Genomic DNA, 16,766 nt, shown 5'->3' with positions numbered 1-16,766 from the left:
TAATTTTTTTTTCATTCAACATTACTTAGTGTTTACTTTAAATTAAATCATACAAATATTTGTTTTGACAGAGTCATTGGTCATTGGTCATTACTCACTAGTCATAATTACTAGCAAGCTAGACGTAAACCACTCGCAGATTACAATGGGGACACTCTATGCTGTTCTCATCTTCTTTCTCATTTGTTCTACATCCTTAATTAAAAGAATTTGACTTCAAAAATGTTTTATTTTATTAATTGCACTCTGGATGTATTAAATTGGTGGTCGATGGAGCAAGAAGTCACTACCTAAATATAATTAAAGTTGATTTATTTTAAAAATGTAAGAGACACTTTCAATGTACAGAGAGCGTTTGTCAACTATTGATTTATGAATTTAACTAATATATGTACCTTTAATCAACTCTAAAAATTTGCTACTTTAGTTAAGACGTGTTACGGTTATTATAATTAGAAAATTTTCAATTTTTTTAAAATAAATATTCATAACAAATACATTAAAAATCTAAACTTAATATATTTTTCATAAAAAAGTCAATTAATACTTTTAAAGAAGGCATATTAACTAAATTCGTTAGCACACATAATATATACATATAAAACGTATAATCATTTGAATTGCTTACCTTTTTCATCATTCATAAAATCACTTCTATCTTTTTTGTGAATTTTTTTTTCGATTTAGGCATATTTAGAGAGATAAATTTTATTTTGGTCCTTAAATTTGTAAGTTGTATTGATTTAATCTTTAAAATTTTAATTATTTTAATTTAATCTCCTAAATTTAAAAAAATGCATCACATTAGTCCCTCATTTATTTTCTGTCATTGAGACAATAATACTGTAAGTGTCGTGTTTTACTCCTTGTCATTGGTTAGCTAAGCTGGCGAATAAAAAAAATTGCACCAATTTAATCATTTTTCCTTTTATAACCTAAACCAAAGAACAATGTTATCTTCTTCTTCATGTATGTGTATCTGTTCTGCCACCCCAAAGTTCCTTTCTCTGCTCATTATCACTACAAAAAAATGCCTATGGCCATGGTAAAAAATCGTGACCATAGCTAGTAAAAAAGGTGACCATAGATCTATGGTCACGGTTTTGGACCTATGGTCATGATTTTTTACCATGGTCAATTCTCTCATGGCCATAGGTCTATGGTCACGGTTTTTTGAGCTATGGTCACGGTTTTTATGGTCACGATTTCAATTTTCAAAATCTGACACTTTAGGCCACGTTTTTTACCGTGACCATAAGTTAATCTATAGTCACGGATTCACCGATGGTCACGGTTTTTTACCGTGACCATAGCCTCTATGGTCACCCCTCCTTAAAACCGTGACCATAGATAAGGCTATGGTCACGGTTTTCACAGTGGCCATAGCCTCTATGGTCGCCCTTCCTTAAAACCGTGACCATAGCCCTATCTATGGTCACGGTTTTCACCGTGGCTATAGACTCTATGGTCACCCCACCTAAAACCGTGACCATAGCCCTATCTATGGTCACGGTTTTTCACCGTGGCCATAGACTCTATGGTCACCCTCCTTAAAACCGTGACCATAGCCCTATCTATGGTCACGGTTTTTCACCGTGGCCATAACCTCTATTAAAACCGTGACCATAGCCCTATCTATGGTCACGGTTTTTCACCATGGTCATAGACTCTATGGTCACCCTCCTTAAAATCGTGACTATAGCCCTATCTATGGTCACGGTTTTTCACCGTGGCCATAGACTCTATGGTCACCCCTCCTTAAAACCGTGACCATAGCCTTATCTATGGTCAGAATTTTTCACGATGGCCATAGCCTCTATGGTCACGGTTTTTTAAAACGGTGACTATAGCCTGTTGTTGTTTATGAGATTCAATTTTTTAAAATTATAATCACATCCCAAAATGATAATAATCACAAAATAAATCTAAAAATAAGAAATTCAAGAAATCTAAATCATAAAAGTTTCATTATAAGATAGATATGTTTAATTTTTAGTCTAAACAACACAAATCAAAATAGAGTGGAATTTTTCCAATTACATGTAATACCTCAAAAAGTACATAACACATCAAAATATTACATTTACATAACTAAGGTGGTAAGACCCATCTCATGTGATATTTGTATGGAACATATTTTCTTCATCACATCATGTCTTCGTGCACGTAAAAGAAATAAACATGTTAGATATCTTGCAAAAATGCTTTTGATGATGCAATACATATGCAGCAAAAGAAGGGAAACATTCATTCACAGCAACACTCAAAAATTATTCACAACCATCATTCACTTCAAACAGCAGCTATTGCAAGAATGCAGCAGTAGTGATAGCTTAGACTCAGAAATTCATCAAAGTTATCACTACTGCACAAATAATTCAGAATTTGTTCATTCCAATAGCAGCCAACACAAGAATAAGGCAGCAATAATACTATGTAGCAGCATCGTATAAACCAGTTTAGCACAAAAGTAAAACAATGAAACAGCAACATAGGATCAATAACAGTTTAAACCTAATCAACAGCACCAAACAAACTAATTTAGCACAGGACAGATCAATGAAGCAGCAGCAGGAAACTAAATTAGAACATGGCAAGTAATTACGAGCACAGGAAAACCAATTTCAGATAGAATAAACATCAGAGTTCAAACCTAAATCCACTACAAAATCAATTGACTACCTAACCACCTAATTCAACTAAGTTAACCTAATCAAACAGCAACCAAAAGCATACTATTAATTTAACTAGAAGTTTCGAATAGTACTTACTTCCATATCATTTGATACATGGTTCGATCCAAGTGAAGGAGGAATGCTTCGCGGCGCATCATTTGGTGCACTACTCGCGTCAGGCAGAGATTGTTGGGTAGCTTCTATCATTACTTGCACTTGTTCTGCACTTATACCAGGATTGACTTGTTGCAACAACGTTTTAATCAAGTTTGTTAAACCATCCAACTTGGAAGTTAAGTTATTTTGATTTTTCTCCATAGTTGAAACCACTTCATTATGTTGTTGCTGCATTTGTCGAATTTTTTTCTCCTTTTTAAGAGAGGATTTTGTGATTGATCGACCATAATAGAATATTGGGTCCTAAAAGGAGAAACGAAGAATCTGCATTGTAATGTGCAAAATACTCTCTTTCTCTTTTTCTCAGTACACAGAACCCTATCTATCTTTTCAAAAGAACAAAAATGGACTACGTACAACTCTTTAGCTCTCTCTCTTTAAGAATACAAAACCAAGAAGGGTTGTGCAGTGATGAGAAACAAGTTAGAAAAAACAAAATAAAGATAAAAAAGAGGTGGCAGCACTTAATCCAAAAGGGAACCAAATCAACATGGAAGAATGAGAAGCCAGAATCTTAGTCAAATAAAGTAGTCATATATCAAAGGCAACAAAACAAAGCCTTTCCTTTAACACCAGCCAACGCAAACAAACAAACAAACAAACACAATCTAACATATATCATATTTAAACACCCTTCCTTGTCAGAAAAATTCAAAAGGGAAACAAAAACTGCATATGTTATGTTATTTTCATGTTAAGCACTAAGCAGTAACTGAGAGTAATAATAATAAAGTTATGAGTTTTTGTTTTGATGTTTGCATATTTTTGTGCCCATTTCACAATAAAAACAAAGAGATTTCCAATGATATCTTCCACCGAGTGTATAGGAAACACACATAATCACACCCAACACCAAACCATAGAAACCTGAGCTCCAAAAACCTTTCTTTTCTTTAATTTCATTGCTTTTTGCTGCTTCTTTCAGCTACCCTTTTTTCCATTATATAAACCCATCAATCTCCATCAACCTTTCCCTCACAAATTCATCATTTGCAAAATTAACTTAAAAAAGAAAAAAAAAAAAACTCTTTTTTCATTCTTCATTTTTTCCCTTTTTCCAAATCAGCTCCATCTTTGGCCAGATATATGCACATGCAAAATTTATGTAGTTTACATACAAAGGCTTCTGGTAGTTTACATAACCCATACATTAACTAATCCGTTCTGTGATGATTAAATCTGTCCTTTATGTAAACTATATATAAAATTGATCGATAGAATCAATCAAGGAGTGTGTGTGATTGAATGTTACCCAGAGGAAGCTCGTGGTGAAACTGAATGGGGCACAGCTCAACGGCGGACTCCACCCGTGGTAGCGACGGTGAAGGCAGTGGAGGCGGTGAGACGCGACAGAGGAGCTTGGCGACGCTAGGGTTTCTGCCTTCGTCGATCTTGGGGGCTGTGACGAAGTAGGGGCTGGGAGGAAGGTGAACGACAATGGTAGGGGGTTGGGAGGAGCACGGTGAAGGTGGGGGCTGGCTCGAAGGAAAACGGTGAGAATGGGGCTGTGACGAAGTGATAGGGTTTTTTTTGGTTCTAAGTTATTAATTAGGATGAAGGAATGGGAATTTTGTTGGGAGGGAGGGGAAATTTTGGGATTTTTGGGGGGGGGGGGGGGACGACGCCGTTTATGGGGAGGGATAGTTAAAAAAATAAAAAAATCAATTTAAAAAAAAACTGTGACCATAGACCACCTTAGGCCACCTCTAATAACCGTGACCATAGAGTATCTATGGTCACATCCCAAAACCGTGACCACAGACCCTTTTGGCCACTGTAAAAAACCGTGACCATAGACCCTTTAGGTCACTCCTAAAACCGTGACCATAGACACTTTTAGGTCACCCACCAAACCGTGACCAAAGACCACTTTAGGTCACCCCCCAAAACTGTGACCATAGACCCTTTAGGTCACTCTTTTTTGAAAAACCGTGACCATAGACCCTTTTTGGTCACCGTAAAAAACTGTAGCCATAGACCCCTTTAGGTCACCACTAAAACCGTGACTATAGACCCTTTTAGGCCACCCCCCAAAACCGTGACCATAGACCACTTTAGGTCACCCCCAAAAACGTGACCATAAGTATCCTATGATCACCCTTTTTGTAAAAACCGTGACCATAGACCCTTTTTGGTTACTGTATAAAACCGTGACCATAGATCCCTTTAGGTCACCCCCCAAAACCGTGACCATAGACCCTTTTAGGCCACCCTTTTTTAGAAAACCGTGACCATAGGTACCCTATGGTCACCCTTTTTGTAAAAACCGTGACCAAAAAAACCGTGGCCATAGACCCAAAATGTTGTAGTGTTATTACTGTCACCTCCTCTTTCTCTCTGCAAACTTCCGCTACTTTTTCACTCCCACTTCATCTTTCACGTGCATCCACTCCTCTCAAACTCAAACCCTCCCAGCACCATCACCATCACCATCCATAACCACAACATAAAAACAGTACCAGCAACAACGAACAACGTTTTAAGCCGTAGTAGCATTTTCTCCTCTTTCTTCCATCACCTTTCCTTCCTCATCTCTCATCTTACTTCTGTTGGATACCTCCACCGCCTGTATTTGGAACCTCAAAACCTTCGCGCCGCCCCTAAGTTGTCGCTCCAATTCAATGCCGAAGTTGCCACTTGCTTTGTCTTCGTCGTTGATAGACCATGCGGTTCGTGTTTTCTTCCGTTCTCAATCCAATTATTTGCTTTCGATTATTGACAAATATTGAATTGAACTAAATAATTGTATGCTTAACAACTCATTCAACATCACAAAAAGCATATGCACATGCATGAAGACAATCCAAAGTAGGATCTAGAAAGGGAAAAAAAGGTCTATGATTTGTATTATAAAAAAAACAAAGATCGAATTACTGCAATTACATTAGCTGTTTGTAAGGAGTAAGTCACGCCACTCAGAATGACTGTTCTAGTGACGAAAAATAGTTATGGGATTAACGTGGTGTACCTTTTTGAATTTAGGATTCTAAATTAGAGTAATCGAAATTTTAAATACTAAATCAGTGTAATGTACGAATCTCAAAAATTAAAGTGAGATTTAATTCCATAGTTAAACGGTTAGAATACAAAATTTATTCTTGTCGTGCATGAAAATATCTATGATTACAGTTTGTTTATCTTAACAAATATAATGCACTATGTACACTATGTACCCCAAAATAACATGTCATTTTGCAATTTAGTTTTGTATTTTTTTATTTAAAATAAATAAGCAGCTTTATTGGTGCACTATATACAGAGGATGGATACTGTTATTGTAAGAAATTATATTATTATATGTTGTCTTATGTGTGTGATGTGTTTTATTTTATTAGTTTAATAAATATTTAATTAAATAAAAGAAGTTGTATGATTATTTTTAAAATGTAACCAACTTGATGGAAGTTGGTTTTATAAAAAAAATAGAATTCAGTTCTCTCTTTCTACCAATGAAGTCTTTCTTCTTCACTTACCATCAATAGCTAAATTGAAAAAAGAATTAAGAAGGTAAAAGAATAGAAAAAGTTAATTTTTCTTAATATTATTATCATCATGGATCAAAGTTAGTAACTATTCTTATTTTTATTTGTGATAATAATGAATTTCAAGATCTTTTATGTGAATGATAATTTTATAATGTATATTAAAAATCATATTAAGTTTTACATGTGGTATCAGAGTTTTAGATTGTGAAATTTATTATTATCCATACAAATGAAATTTCTACTGCATAATTGATATAGCATGAGATTTGTAGTTATGAAAACTTGTAAATATAATTTCACTTCATGTGGTTTCGTACATGATTGTTTAATATAATGGATAACCATGGTTGTACGCAGGGACGGATCCAGAAATATTATCATGGGGCCAATAACATATATAATATTAAAAAATTATGCAAAAAATTATATAATGTAAAATGTATTACAAAAATATACTGATAGAGAATATATTTTAAAATACAAAAAAATATGTATGTATTTTTTATTAACAAAGTGGTCGATTTTTCGTATCATAAAATTCATGGATAATAGAATCTGTGTCAAATTTTTCAGCAATTTTTTTTTAACATAATTAAAAGACAATTAGCAAGAAATTTATCTTTTATTTTATTTCTGAGTTATTCTTCACAACATTCATAGTTGAAAAAGATCTCTCAGTTGTAGTAGTTGAAACATAGAGAATTAATACTAAATGAATCAAGAAGGACGCTCACAAGAAGGGAAAAAAATTCACTTTATGAGATTTGAAAAAATTTATTTAATTTAAAAATATTAGTAATAATATCTTTTCAGATTTTTTTAATATTGTTGCTTACTTTTTAGATATTAGAAATCATTAATATTTAAGTTAGATTAAACTTTCATTTATATTAAACTAAATACTAAATAAATTTTTTAAAAAATTAAATTATACTTAATAACTTATTACTATTAATCTTTTTTTAAAAAAATTGGGGGCCGAGGCCTCCGCTCGCCCCCCGTATGTCCGTCCCTGCTTGTACGTATAATGATTAAGAATGTGCTATCATGCTGTGCTATTATGTTGTGCCCATATCGATATTGGTTTTGTGAAGTTATGCATTGTGCTGCTTGCATATTCATAAACAGTAATTTTTTTTCTTTTTCTCTTTTATTTTGTAACAACAAAAGAAATTTTTGTACTAAAATTTTGAGATTTGTTAATCACTCAAGTGATCAAATCTAAATTTTTTTTAGTTAATTCCATGTTTATAATTTTGTATCAATTACATATAAAAAAGATGCTAAATGATAATTATTTATATATTAATTAAAGTTCATTGTTATAAGACATTTAGGTAGCGTTTGTTTTCGAAGATAGGACACAGAGACATGTACAACGAATGATTAAAACGTGTTTGGAGGTAGAGACATGGACATATAACATTGTCTCCAGGACACTATTTTATATTTTTATGTCCACTCTTTTACGAAGGACAATGATGGACACGGTGTTGGAAAATAAAAGAACAAGGCACACACACTCACGAAGAATATAAAATGAAGAGGAATGTATTGAATGTATTTGTGTGTTGTTATTTATGAAATAATTACATATGTATTTATACTTTTCTTTGATGTCTAAACTTAATACATTCTAATAAATAAATGGTTTAAATTAAAACTAAATATAGACAACTTATTCAAACTATGGTTTCTATTCATTCTTAAATTCTAACCATCAAGTTTATTTTTAACATTCTCCCTTAAACTTGATAATTTTTTGACTCCAATCATAATCCTTAACTTTTGAAAAGCATCATATTTCAGAGGTTTTGTGAAAATGTCAGCAACTTGATCAAGTGATTTCACATACTCAACCTCCACATGCATGTTCTCAATACATTGTCGAATAAAATGATACTTTGTTTCTATGTGTTTGCTTCTGTCATAAAACACTGGATTCTTTGCTAGGGCAATCGCTGACCTATTGTCCATAATGATCTTGGTGGATTAAGCTTGCTCAAAATGAAGTTCCTTCAGTAGTATCTTCAGCCAAATTGCATGACATGCACAGGCAGTGGCAGCAACATATTCAACTTCACAAGTTGAAAGAGTGACTATAGGTGATTTCTTTGAACACCAAGAAATTGCATTATTTCCTAAAAAGAAAACAAAGCCAGTAGTACTCTTTCTGTCGTCAATATCCCCAGCATAATCACTATCACAATAGCCCATTAATTTGAATTCATCTGAAGCTGAATAAAACATGCCATACTCAAGAGTGCCTCTAAGATAGCGAAGAATTCTCTTAGCTGCGTTCATATGAATTTCTGTTGGATTCTCCATGTAACGACTAACTAACCCAACTGAAAATAAAATGTCAAGTCTGGTACAGATCAAATACCTTAAACTCCCCACGAGACTTCTGAATAATGTTTGATCAACTTTTCTTACACCTTCTTTCTCTTTGGAAAGTCTGACTCCACACTCCATAGGTGTATTGGTAGGATTGCAATCTAGCATATTGAGTTTCTTTAATAGCTCTCTTGCATAAGCCTGTTGTGAGATGAAAATTCCATCCTCCATTTGTTTCACTTCAATTCCCAGATAATAAGACATTAGTCCCATATCACTCATCTCAAATTCTTGAGCCATTACATTCTTAAATTCTTCAAACATTATTTGATTGTTTTCTGTGAATATAAGGTCATCCACATAGACACAAACAAATAACAAATTTCCTCTTTCTTCTTTCACATAGAGTGCATATTCATGAATGCACCTAGTGAAACCATTATCTTGAAAATGCGTATCAAGACGATCATTCCAAGCTCTTGGAGCTTGCTTCAGTCCATATAAGGCCTTTTTAAGCCTTAAAACTTTATCTTCACAACCCTCAATAACAAAACCCAAAGGTTGTTCAATATAAACTTCTTCCAGAAGATTATCGTTCAGAAAAGTAGACTTCACATCCATTTGGTGGATTTTCCAGTTGTTCTTTGCTGCAAGTGACAACAATAGCCTTATCGTCTCCAAGCGAGCAACTAGAGCAAACACCTCATCATAATCTATTCCTTGCTTCTGCTTATACCCTTTTGCAACGAGTCTTGCCTTATACCTTTCTACATCACCTTTAGAGTTTTTCTTAACTCTGTAAACCCATTTGACTCCAATAGCCTGATGACCACTTGGAAGTGATGCAAGTTCCCAAGTGTTGTTCTTCTCAATTGTTTGAATTTCTTCCTCCATAGTTTGTATCCATTTCTCATCTTTGACAGCTTCTTTAAAATTTAAAGGCTCATCATTGGAGAGTAAACACAATAAATTTTCATCCTCTAGCTTTTCTGTTTGCTTATAAAGATCAGGGAGACTTCGATATCTATGAGGGCCTTCGCTTGAACTAGAGGATGGAGAAGATGATGATGATGCTAGTGGGGTTAATGCCGGTGTTGAAGGATCGATTTTGCCTTACACTTCTTACATCGGGGCTTCTTTTTCCTCAAAGTAAGGCAGAAAATCATAAGTGACTTCATTTTGTGTACTCCAGTCCCACTTTGCATTTTCTTCAAACTCAACATCTCTGCTTATTATTACTTTATTATTGATGGGATTGAAGAATTTGTAGCCTTTAGTATTCTCCTCATAACCAATATATACAAGCTTTTGGCTCCTATCATCAAGTTTTGTCTTTCTTGCTCAGGAATTTGGACATATGCAATAGATCCAAATACCCTTAAATGTGATACATTAGGCTTCAAACCACTCCATGCTTCTTGAGGTGTTATATCTCTCAAACTCTTGGTAGGTGAGCGGTTTGAGAGATAAACTACACATGCAACTGCTTCTCCCCATAACTCTTTTGGTAATGACTTACTTTTTAACATCGTTCTTGCCATATTTAGAATTGTCCTATTCTTTCTTTCAACAACCCCATTTTGTTGAGGCGATCTAGGAACAGTTAGGGGACGTCGAATACCATGATTTTCACAAAATATCTTGAATTCATTTGAAGTGAATTCTCCACCTCTGTCAGTTCTGAGAGCTTTTATCTCATAGCCACCTTCTTTTTCAACGAGAGCTTTAAACTTCTTGAATGCTTCAAATGCTTCGCTCTTTTGCTTCAAGAAATGAACCCATATTTTTCTTGAATAATCATCAATGAAAAGCAAAAAATAGGCGCTCTTACCAAGTGACAAAGGCTTGATAGGTCCACAAACATCCGCATGGATAAGCTAAAGTGGCTTGGTAGCTCTTGATTTGGACTGCTTTGAAAAACTATTTCTTGAATGTTTTCCAAGTAAGCAAGCTTCACATAACTGATAAGGATGATCAGTTGTTGGAATTTCTTTTACCATCTTTTTTGTTCCTAATTCTTTGAGCCCACCAAAATTTAAATGTCCATATCTCATATGCCAAATCTATGGTGGATCTTCAATAAATGACTTCAAACATGTAGCTCCACCGCTTCTCATGTTTAACAAGAATATACGATTTCTTGTCATAGAAACCTTAGTAATAAGATTTTCATTTTTATCTCTAAGCCAAAGATAGCGATCTTCCATGACTATCTTGCAACCATTCTCCATAAGTTGTCAAATACTCAAGATATTATTCTTCATCTTTGGGATGTAATAAACATTGGTAAGAATCTTATGACTTCCATTCTTCATCTCGAATAGAATCGTCCCTTTGCCATTGATCTCTACTTTTGATTCATCACCAAAACGGACGTGTCCTTTTACGTTGGTGTCGAGTGCTACAGATTTACTCCTATCACATGTCATATGGTTTTTAGCTCCATTGTCAAGATACCACGTACTATCTTCAGAATTTTGATCTTCCTTGAGCGTAAGGAATAATGTTGGTTTTTCAACATCTTCACTGTGCACAACAAGTTTATTTTTTTCTTCTTTGGATGTCTGACACTCCCAAAAATAATGTCCATTCTTTCCACATGAATAGCATTCAATGTGTCTTTTGTCAATTGTTCTTCCTCTTCCAAGATCTCGAGAAAAATTTTGATTTCTTTTCTCTTGAGAATAATTTTTCTCATCTCTTCCTCTTCTGTAACCACGTCCTCGTCCTCGTCCACGGCCTCGATCTCGTCCTTGTCTTCCACTTTTGTTGGTTTCTCCTCTAGCATTCCACGAAAGTTTTGCTTGCAAGACATGCTCCACACGTTCTTGCTTACCTTTATCCATTCTTTCTTCATGGGCCCGTAAAGAACCATTCAACTGATCAATTGACATCGTATCCAAATTTTTGGACTCCTCAATGGCTACCACCACATGGTAAAATTTTGAATTGAGAGAACGAAGAATTTTCTCAACAACACAAACATCTTCTAATTTTTCTCCAAGCCTTTTCATTTGGTGCACTATCGTCAAAAATTTGGTGAAATAATCCGAAATGGATTCAGTCTCCTTCATCATTAGAGACTCAAACTCAGCCCTTAGAGTCTTCACCTTTTCAACTCCTATGATGGAATTTTGAAGAGTATCCCAAGCTTTCTTTGCATTGGTTATATTAGCAATCTTCTCAAACATATAAACATCCAAGCCTTGATGAATAATAGTAAGTGCACATTGATCTTTCTTTCTTTTATTTTCTAATTCTTCCTTCTGAACTTCTGTTAGCTTGTCCACATTCTTTGGTTCTACATAGCCTTTCTCAACCATCTTTCATACTCCTTGAGCACCGAGAATTGCTTTCATTCAGGCTGTCCAATTGTCATAGTTGAGCTTAGATAATTGTAGGTATTGAAAAGATAAAGTAGTTTCTTTTGACGAAGATATTTTATAAGTGGCTCTGATACCACTTTGTTGGAAAATAAAAGAGCAAGGCACACACACTCACGAAGAATATAAAATGAAGAGGAATGTATTGAATGTATTTGTGTGTTGTTATTTATGAAATAATTACATATGTATTTATACTTTTCTTTGACGTCTAAACTTAATACATCCTAATAAATAAATGGTTTAAATTAAAACTAAATATAGACAACTTATTCAAACTGTGGTTTCTATTCATTCTTAAATTCTAACCATCAAGTTTATTTTTAACACACGGGATTTAAAAAGGTGGACACCGACTTTTTTATCAAAATTTTTTCCCTTTCTATCCATAGATATTTTTTATTATTCTACTATTATCTCTTCTTATTTTTCCTAATTTTAGCTTCTTCTCTACATCGTAGTTCTTCTTTCTCTCCGTTCCTTTTTTTCAGATACTCTCTTTCTTTGGTAGAATTTTTTACTTGACTGGATAATTAATTTATTTCTTTTTATCGTTCACTCTCTTCTCTATGGCATGCTGTATTAATAGAGACTTAATTCACTTTTCTACTTTATGTTACTTTATTTATTCTTAATTTTGTTATTTTAATACCATTGGTTCATAGACCAATTCTTCTTGTAATTTTCTATACTCCTACATACTCTTATTTTTTATTAAATTAATTTGTACTTGATGTAAAAAATTTGAAATCACATGGCTATTTTAGTCATTTCGCATAATATCTTAATTTTGTCCATGTCTATCCAAACATAATACAGGACATTAAATTAATGTCTTGTCCATCGTATCCAAACACAATACACAAAAAATAATTTTTACTGTCTCCGTTCTATTGTCTTTGTCTTAGTGTCATGTCCTATCCTGTCTCCGAAAATAAAAGCAGCCTTAAGGATCACCCAAAGGTTGATTAGTTGATCTTATAATTAATGAACATGATTGTTAGCATATATATATATATATATATATATATATATATATATATATATATATATATATATATATATATATATATATATATTATTACTAGTATTTAAATATCCAAAGATATTAAATATTTTTTATTGGTGCATGTATCTTTACTAAATAAAGTTAAGTTTATTAGCATCATTGTGTTATTGTATATTGATATATCACCCAAAAGAGAATATTAATATACTCTGAATGTTTCTATGAATGCTCTTTGAATTTGAATAATGTGTTATCTTATGACTTTAAGTGTTAATATTAAGTATGGGTTAATTGCAGCAATTCTTCCAGTCGCATTGCATTCGCATGCTATTCTGTTCCAATGTTTAATGGGCTGAATTTTTCATTTTTTATGATTGTGTAAGTCTAATTTCACCTTAGTGTCTTGGATCTTGATTTGGCACTTCAAGTTCAGAAACCTGTTGTTATTACTGTTCTTAGTAGCAATGAAGAAAAAGTTCATTATAAATCTTGAAAAAAGTCAAACAGACTTAGTCTTATGTTCATGCGGATGAGCATAGCAAACTGCATCAAGTCAGCTCTTTCTATAATGCTAAAGAATTTATGAAGCTTGTGGAAGAGCGCTCCCAAATTATTGATAAGTCTCTTGCTGGGACATTAATGGGTACTTTGACCACCATAAAATTTGATAGTTCTCATACTATGCATGAGCATGTCATTGAAATGACAAATATTGCAACAAGACTTAAGTCATTGGGAATGGAGGTGGATGAAAATTTTATTGTGCAGTTTATTTTAAACTCATTACCATTTGAGTATGGTCCTTTCCAAATGATAATACCATGAAAAATAAATGGAATGTGCATAAGTTGCATATAAATTAAGCTATGCAAGTAATTGCTTAGAAATGCGCATTATGATAAATATTTTTTTAAACCAATGATTAAAATAACAACACATGAACCAAGTGGGAGAATGTAAGAAATTATATTATTATATAATGTCTCATGTGTGTGATGTATCTTATTTTATTGGTTTAATAAATATTTAATTAAATAAAAAATTGTACGGTTATTTTTGAAATGTAACCAACTTGATGGAAGTTGGTTTTATGAAAAGAAATAACTAATTGAAGAAAAAATTAAGAAGGCAAAAGAATAGACAAAGTGAATTCTTACTAATATTATTATAATCATGAATCAAGTTAGTAACTATTCTTATTTCTATTTGTGATAATCATGAATTTTAAAATCTTTAATGTGAATGATAATTTTATAATGTATATTAGAAATTATATTAAGTTTTACGGTTACTCCCTTTCTTACAATGTAATTCTCTATATTAAAAGTTAAGTATTTTTTTGTTCCGAATTTTTTGGGTCAAAATCAAAATCGTCTCTGATTTTTTTTTCATTAATATCATCCTCAATGTTAAAAATCATTTTAAAGTAATCCTTTTGTTAAAAAAATTGGACAAATTTATCCTTTATAAAAATTAATATTTACCATTTAAAAAAAAAAAATACATCATCGTCATCATCCAAACCTTTCCACTGTCACCACAACCCTTCCATCAAATCCACCCACTAGCACCTTCATCCCACTATCAATCCTTCACCAGCAGGTGCTACACTCAAACTACCTCTTATGCTTTACCACCACCACCAATAGCAACAACAGAAGAAAAGTGAAAAAGGAAAAAACCGATGAAGAGGGCGTCGCCACAAATTGCCTCCCGGTGTCGCCCTTCTTAATGAGTCGCTTCCTAGGCTTCAACTTCGGCATCGACATCGACTACCCTCCCGAAGTCTACGAGCGCTCGCGGCGTCGCCAAATGGTCACCGTCCCCTCATCCTTGTAATAATCGAGGAGCGCATCATCGTAGTCCGTCAGGGGTTCTCCATTTTAACAATAGATTGTGATACTTTGTTTGAAGAGCGCATCCATCATTGTCTATCAAGATTTCTCCATATCGAAGAGCGCATAATCATCAAGGGTTCTTTTTCGTAATCTTTTGTTTTGCGAAAAGGCGAAGTCTATGGTATAGATGCCAAAAGACATCTATACATGTAGAAACAACGTGTTTTGGTTTTATGAGTGACACTTGGTGTCTACAACTTGTGCTGTCTTTTATACTGTGCAGTAAACATACTGTAATATTCAGAATTTGTCTGTTTAAATGTAACATTAATTATGTTATTAAAATTTTAATGACATTTAGATTTTGGTATATATTGGGCCAAATAGAATCATTCAGTTGGGCCTATTAAGTTTTTTCTTGATTTCTTTTTCTAAACGATGGAATATTTTTTTTTCTGCTCAATGCTATAATTTCTAATCCTATTGCTATACAAATATATATTTATTAATTTGGTGAGTAATTAAGATATATGATTTATATAGTTAGAACATTAAGTTTTACAAAATATATATAGTTTGTAAATATCCTTTTATTTTACTTTTACACGAAAAAAATTAATTTTATTTAAGGTTAAAATATATTTGGTAATTTAATCAATATTTATATATTAACTAATATTTATATTATTATTATACAATTTTATTAGTATTCAATTCTAAAGAATTAAGAGTATATTACTTTAGGATAAAGCTCAAATTTAAAATACGATAAAATATTTAACCATTAAACCTATATTATGAAATAGGTCTATTGATACAGAACAAAACTCAAAATAAACAAAAGACAAGAATTGAAATTGAATAAAAAGATACATTAAAATTGAAATAGAAAATAAAAAATAGGTTAAAATTGAATACAAAGAGAATCACTTGACTTTTAATTCAATTTCTTAATGTAACAAAAAAGAGACTTACTCAACCTAACTTGTTCACACTATACTTTGAGAATTGAATTGAAGAAACACACTCAACCTTCTGCCCAATTTTTTGAAACAATAAGAGAAATTTATTCAAATTATTTGTCTACACCTTGATTTTATCATAAAATCAAAAGAGATTTTTCACGCCTCTAATCACTCAATATGACAATTACAATAGTTTAAGAGGTATTTATAATATTTTTTTAGGTTAAAATAAAAAAAATATAAGCCTATAAATATAAAGTCCAATCTAATAACTAAATAAATAAAATGAAAATACATCAAATTAAATTAAATATTTTAAAAATATAAACTAATAACTTTTAAATAATACTTGAACTCTTTAAATTATAAATATTTGAAGCACGTATCACCTAGTTAATATTTGAATATAATATAAGCTTTTGTAAGTATGATTAGAAAAATAAAATTATTTATCTGTAAAATTTAATAACTTTATGATCATTTTATATTTCTTGAAAGGAGTCATGACATTATAAAGTCTACTTTTATAATCAGAAAAATAATTATTAGATGAGTAAATTTGATAAAGGAACCAAATAATATGTTGCATCATTTTATTTTGCACTTTATTCTGTTACTGTGCATAGTTAGAAAAAAGAAAAACAGAGAAAGCTATGCTTGAACAGATTTATCAGCCCAACTGAATGCATTGTTTAATTTTTTATTAGCCCAACTGAATGCATTGTTCAATTTTTTATTCGGCCTATTATGTGACAAAAAAATAAATGTCATTAAAATTTAATAATATAATTAATATTATATTTAAATAGACAAAAGCTGAAAGTGGCAGTATTCTCACTGCACATTCTGAAAGAGAACACCCATTGCAGACATCAAATCTCACTAGTCCCAAAAAAA

The 16,766-nt window shown here is 32.4% G+C and overlaps 1 protein-coding gene and 1 long non-coding RNA gene across 2 annotated transcripts; both read right to left on the bottom strand.

Moving 5' to 3' along the window:
- Positions 1 to 1,939: 1,939 nt before the first annotated feature.
- On the bottom strand, positions 1,940 to 4,036 carry LOC112748663 (uncharacterized). Its single transcript, XR_003175033.3, has 2 exons — positions 2,772 to 4,036; positions 1,940 to 2,156 (listed from the first exon to the last, which is right to left on the bottom strand). It is a non-coding gene; the product is annotated as an uncharacterized lncRNA (long non-coding RNA).
- A 6,875-nt stretch (positions 4,037 to 10,911) lies between these two features.
- LOC112747827 (uncharacterized) lies at positions 10,912 to 11,865 on the bottom strand. The gene has a single exon (XM_025796025.1). It carries the CDS (start codon positions 11,863 to 11,865, stop codon positions 10,912 to 10,914), a length of 954 nt encoding a protein of 317 aa, XP_025651810.1.
- Between the last annotated feature and the right edge of the window lie 4,901 nt (positions 11,866 to 16,766).

The sequence above is a fragment of the Arachis hypogaea genome, chromosome 15, assembly GCF_003086295.3.
Source record: "Arachis hypogaea cultivar Tifrunner chromosome 15, arahy.Tifrunner.gnm2.J5K5, whole genome shotgun sequence".
Taxonomy (NCBI): domain Eukaryota; kingdom Viridiplantae; phylum Streptophyta; class Magnoliopsida; order Fabales; family Fabaceae; genus Arachis; species Arachis hypogaea.
This window is presented reverse-complemented; position numbering and strand designations above follow the sequence as displayed.

Excerpts from the sequence above, each read along its gene's own strand:
- LOC112747827 (XM_025796025.1), bottom strand. The coding sequence starts at position 11,865 with ATGTTTGAGAAGATTGCTAATATAACCAATGCAAAGAAAGCTTGGGAT.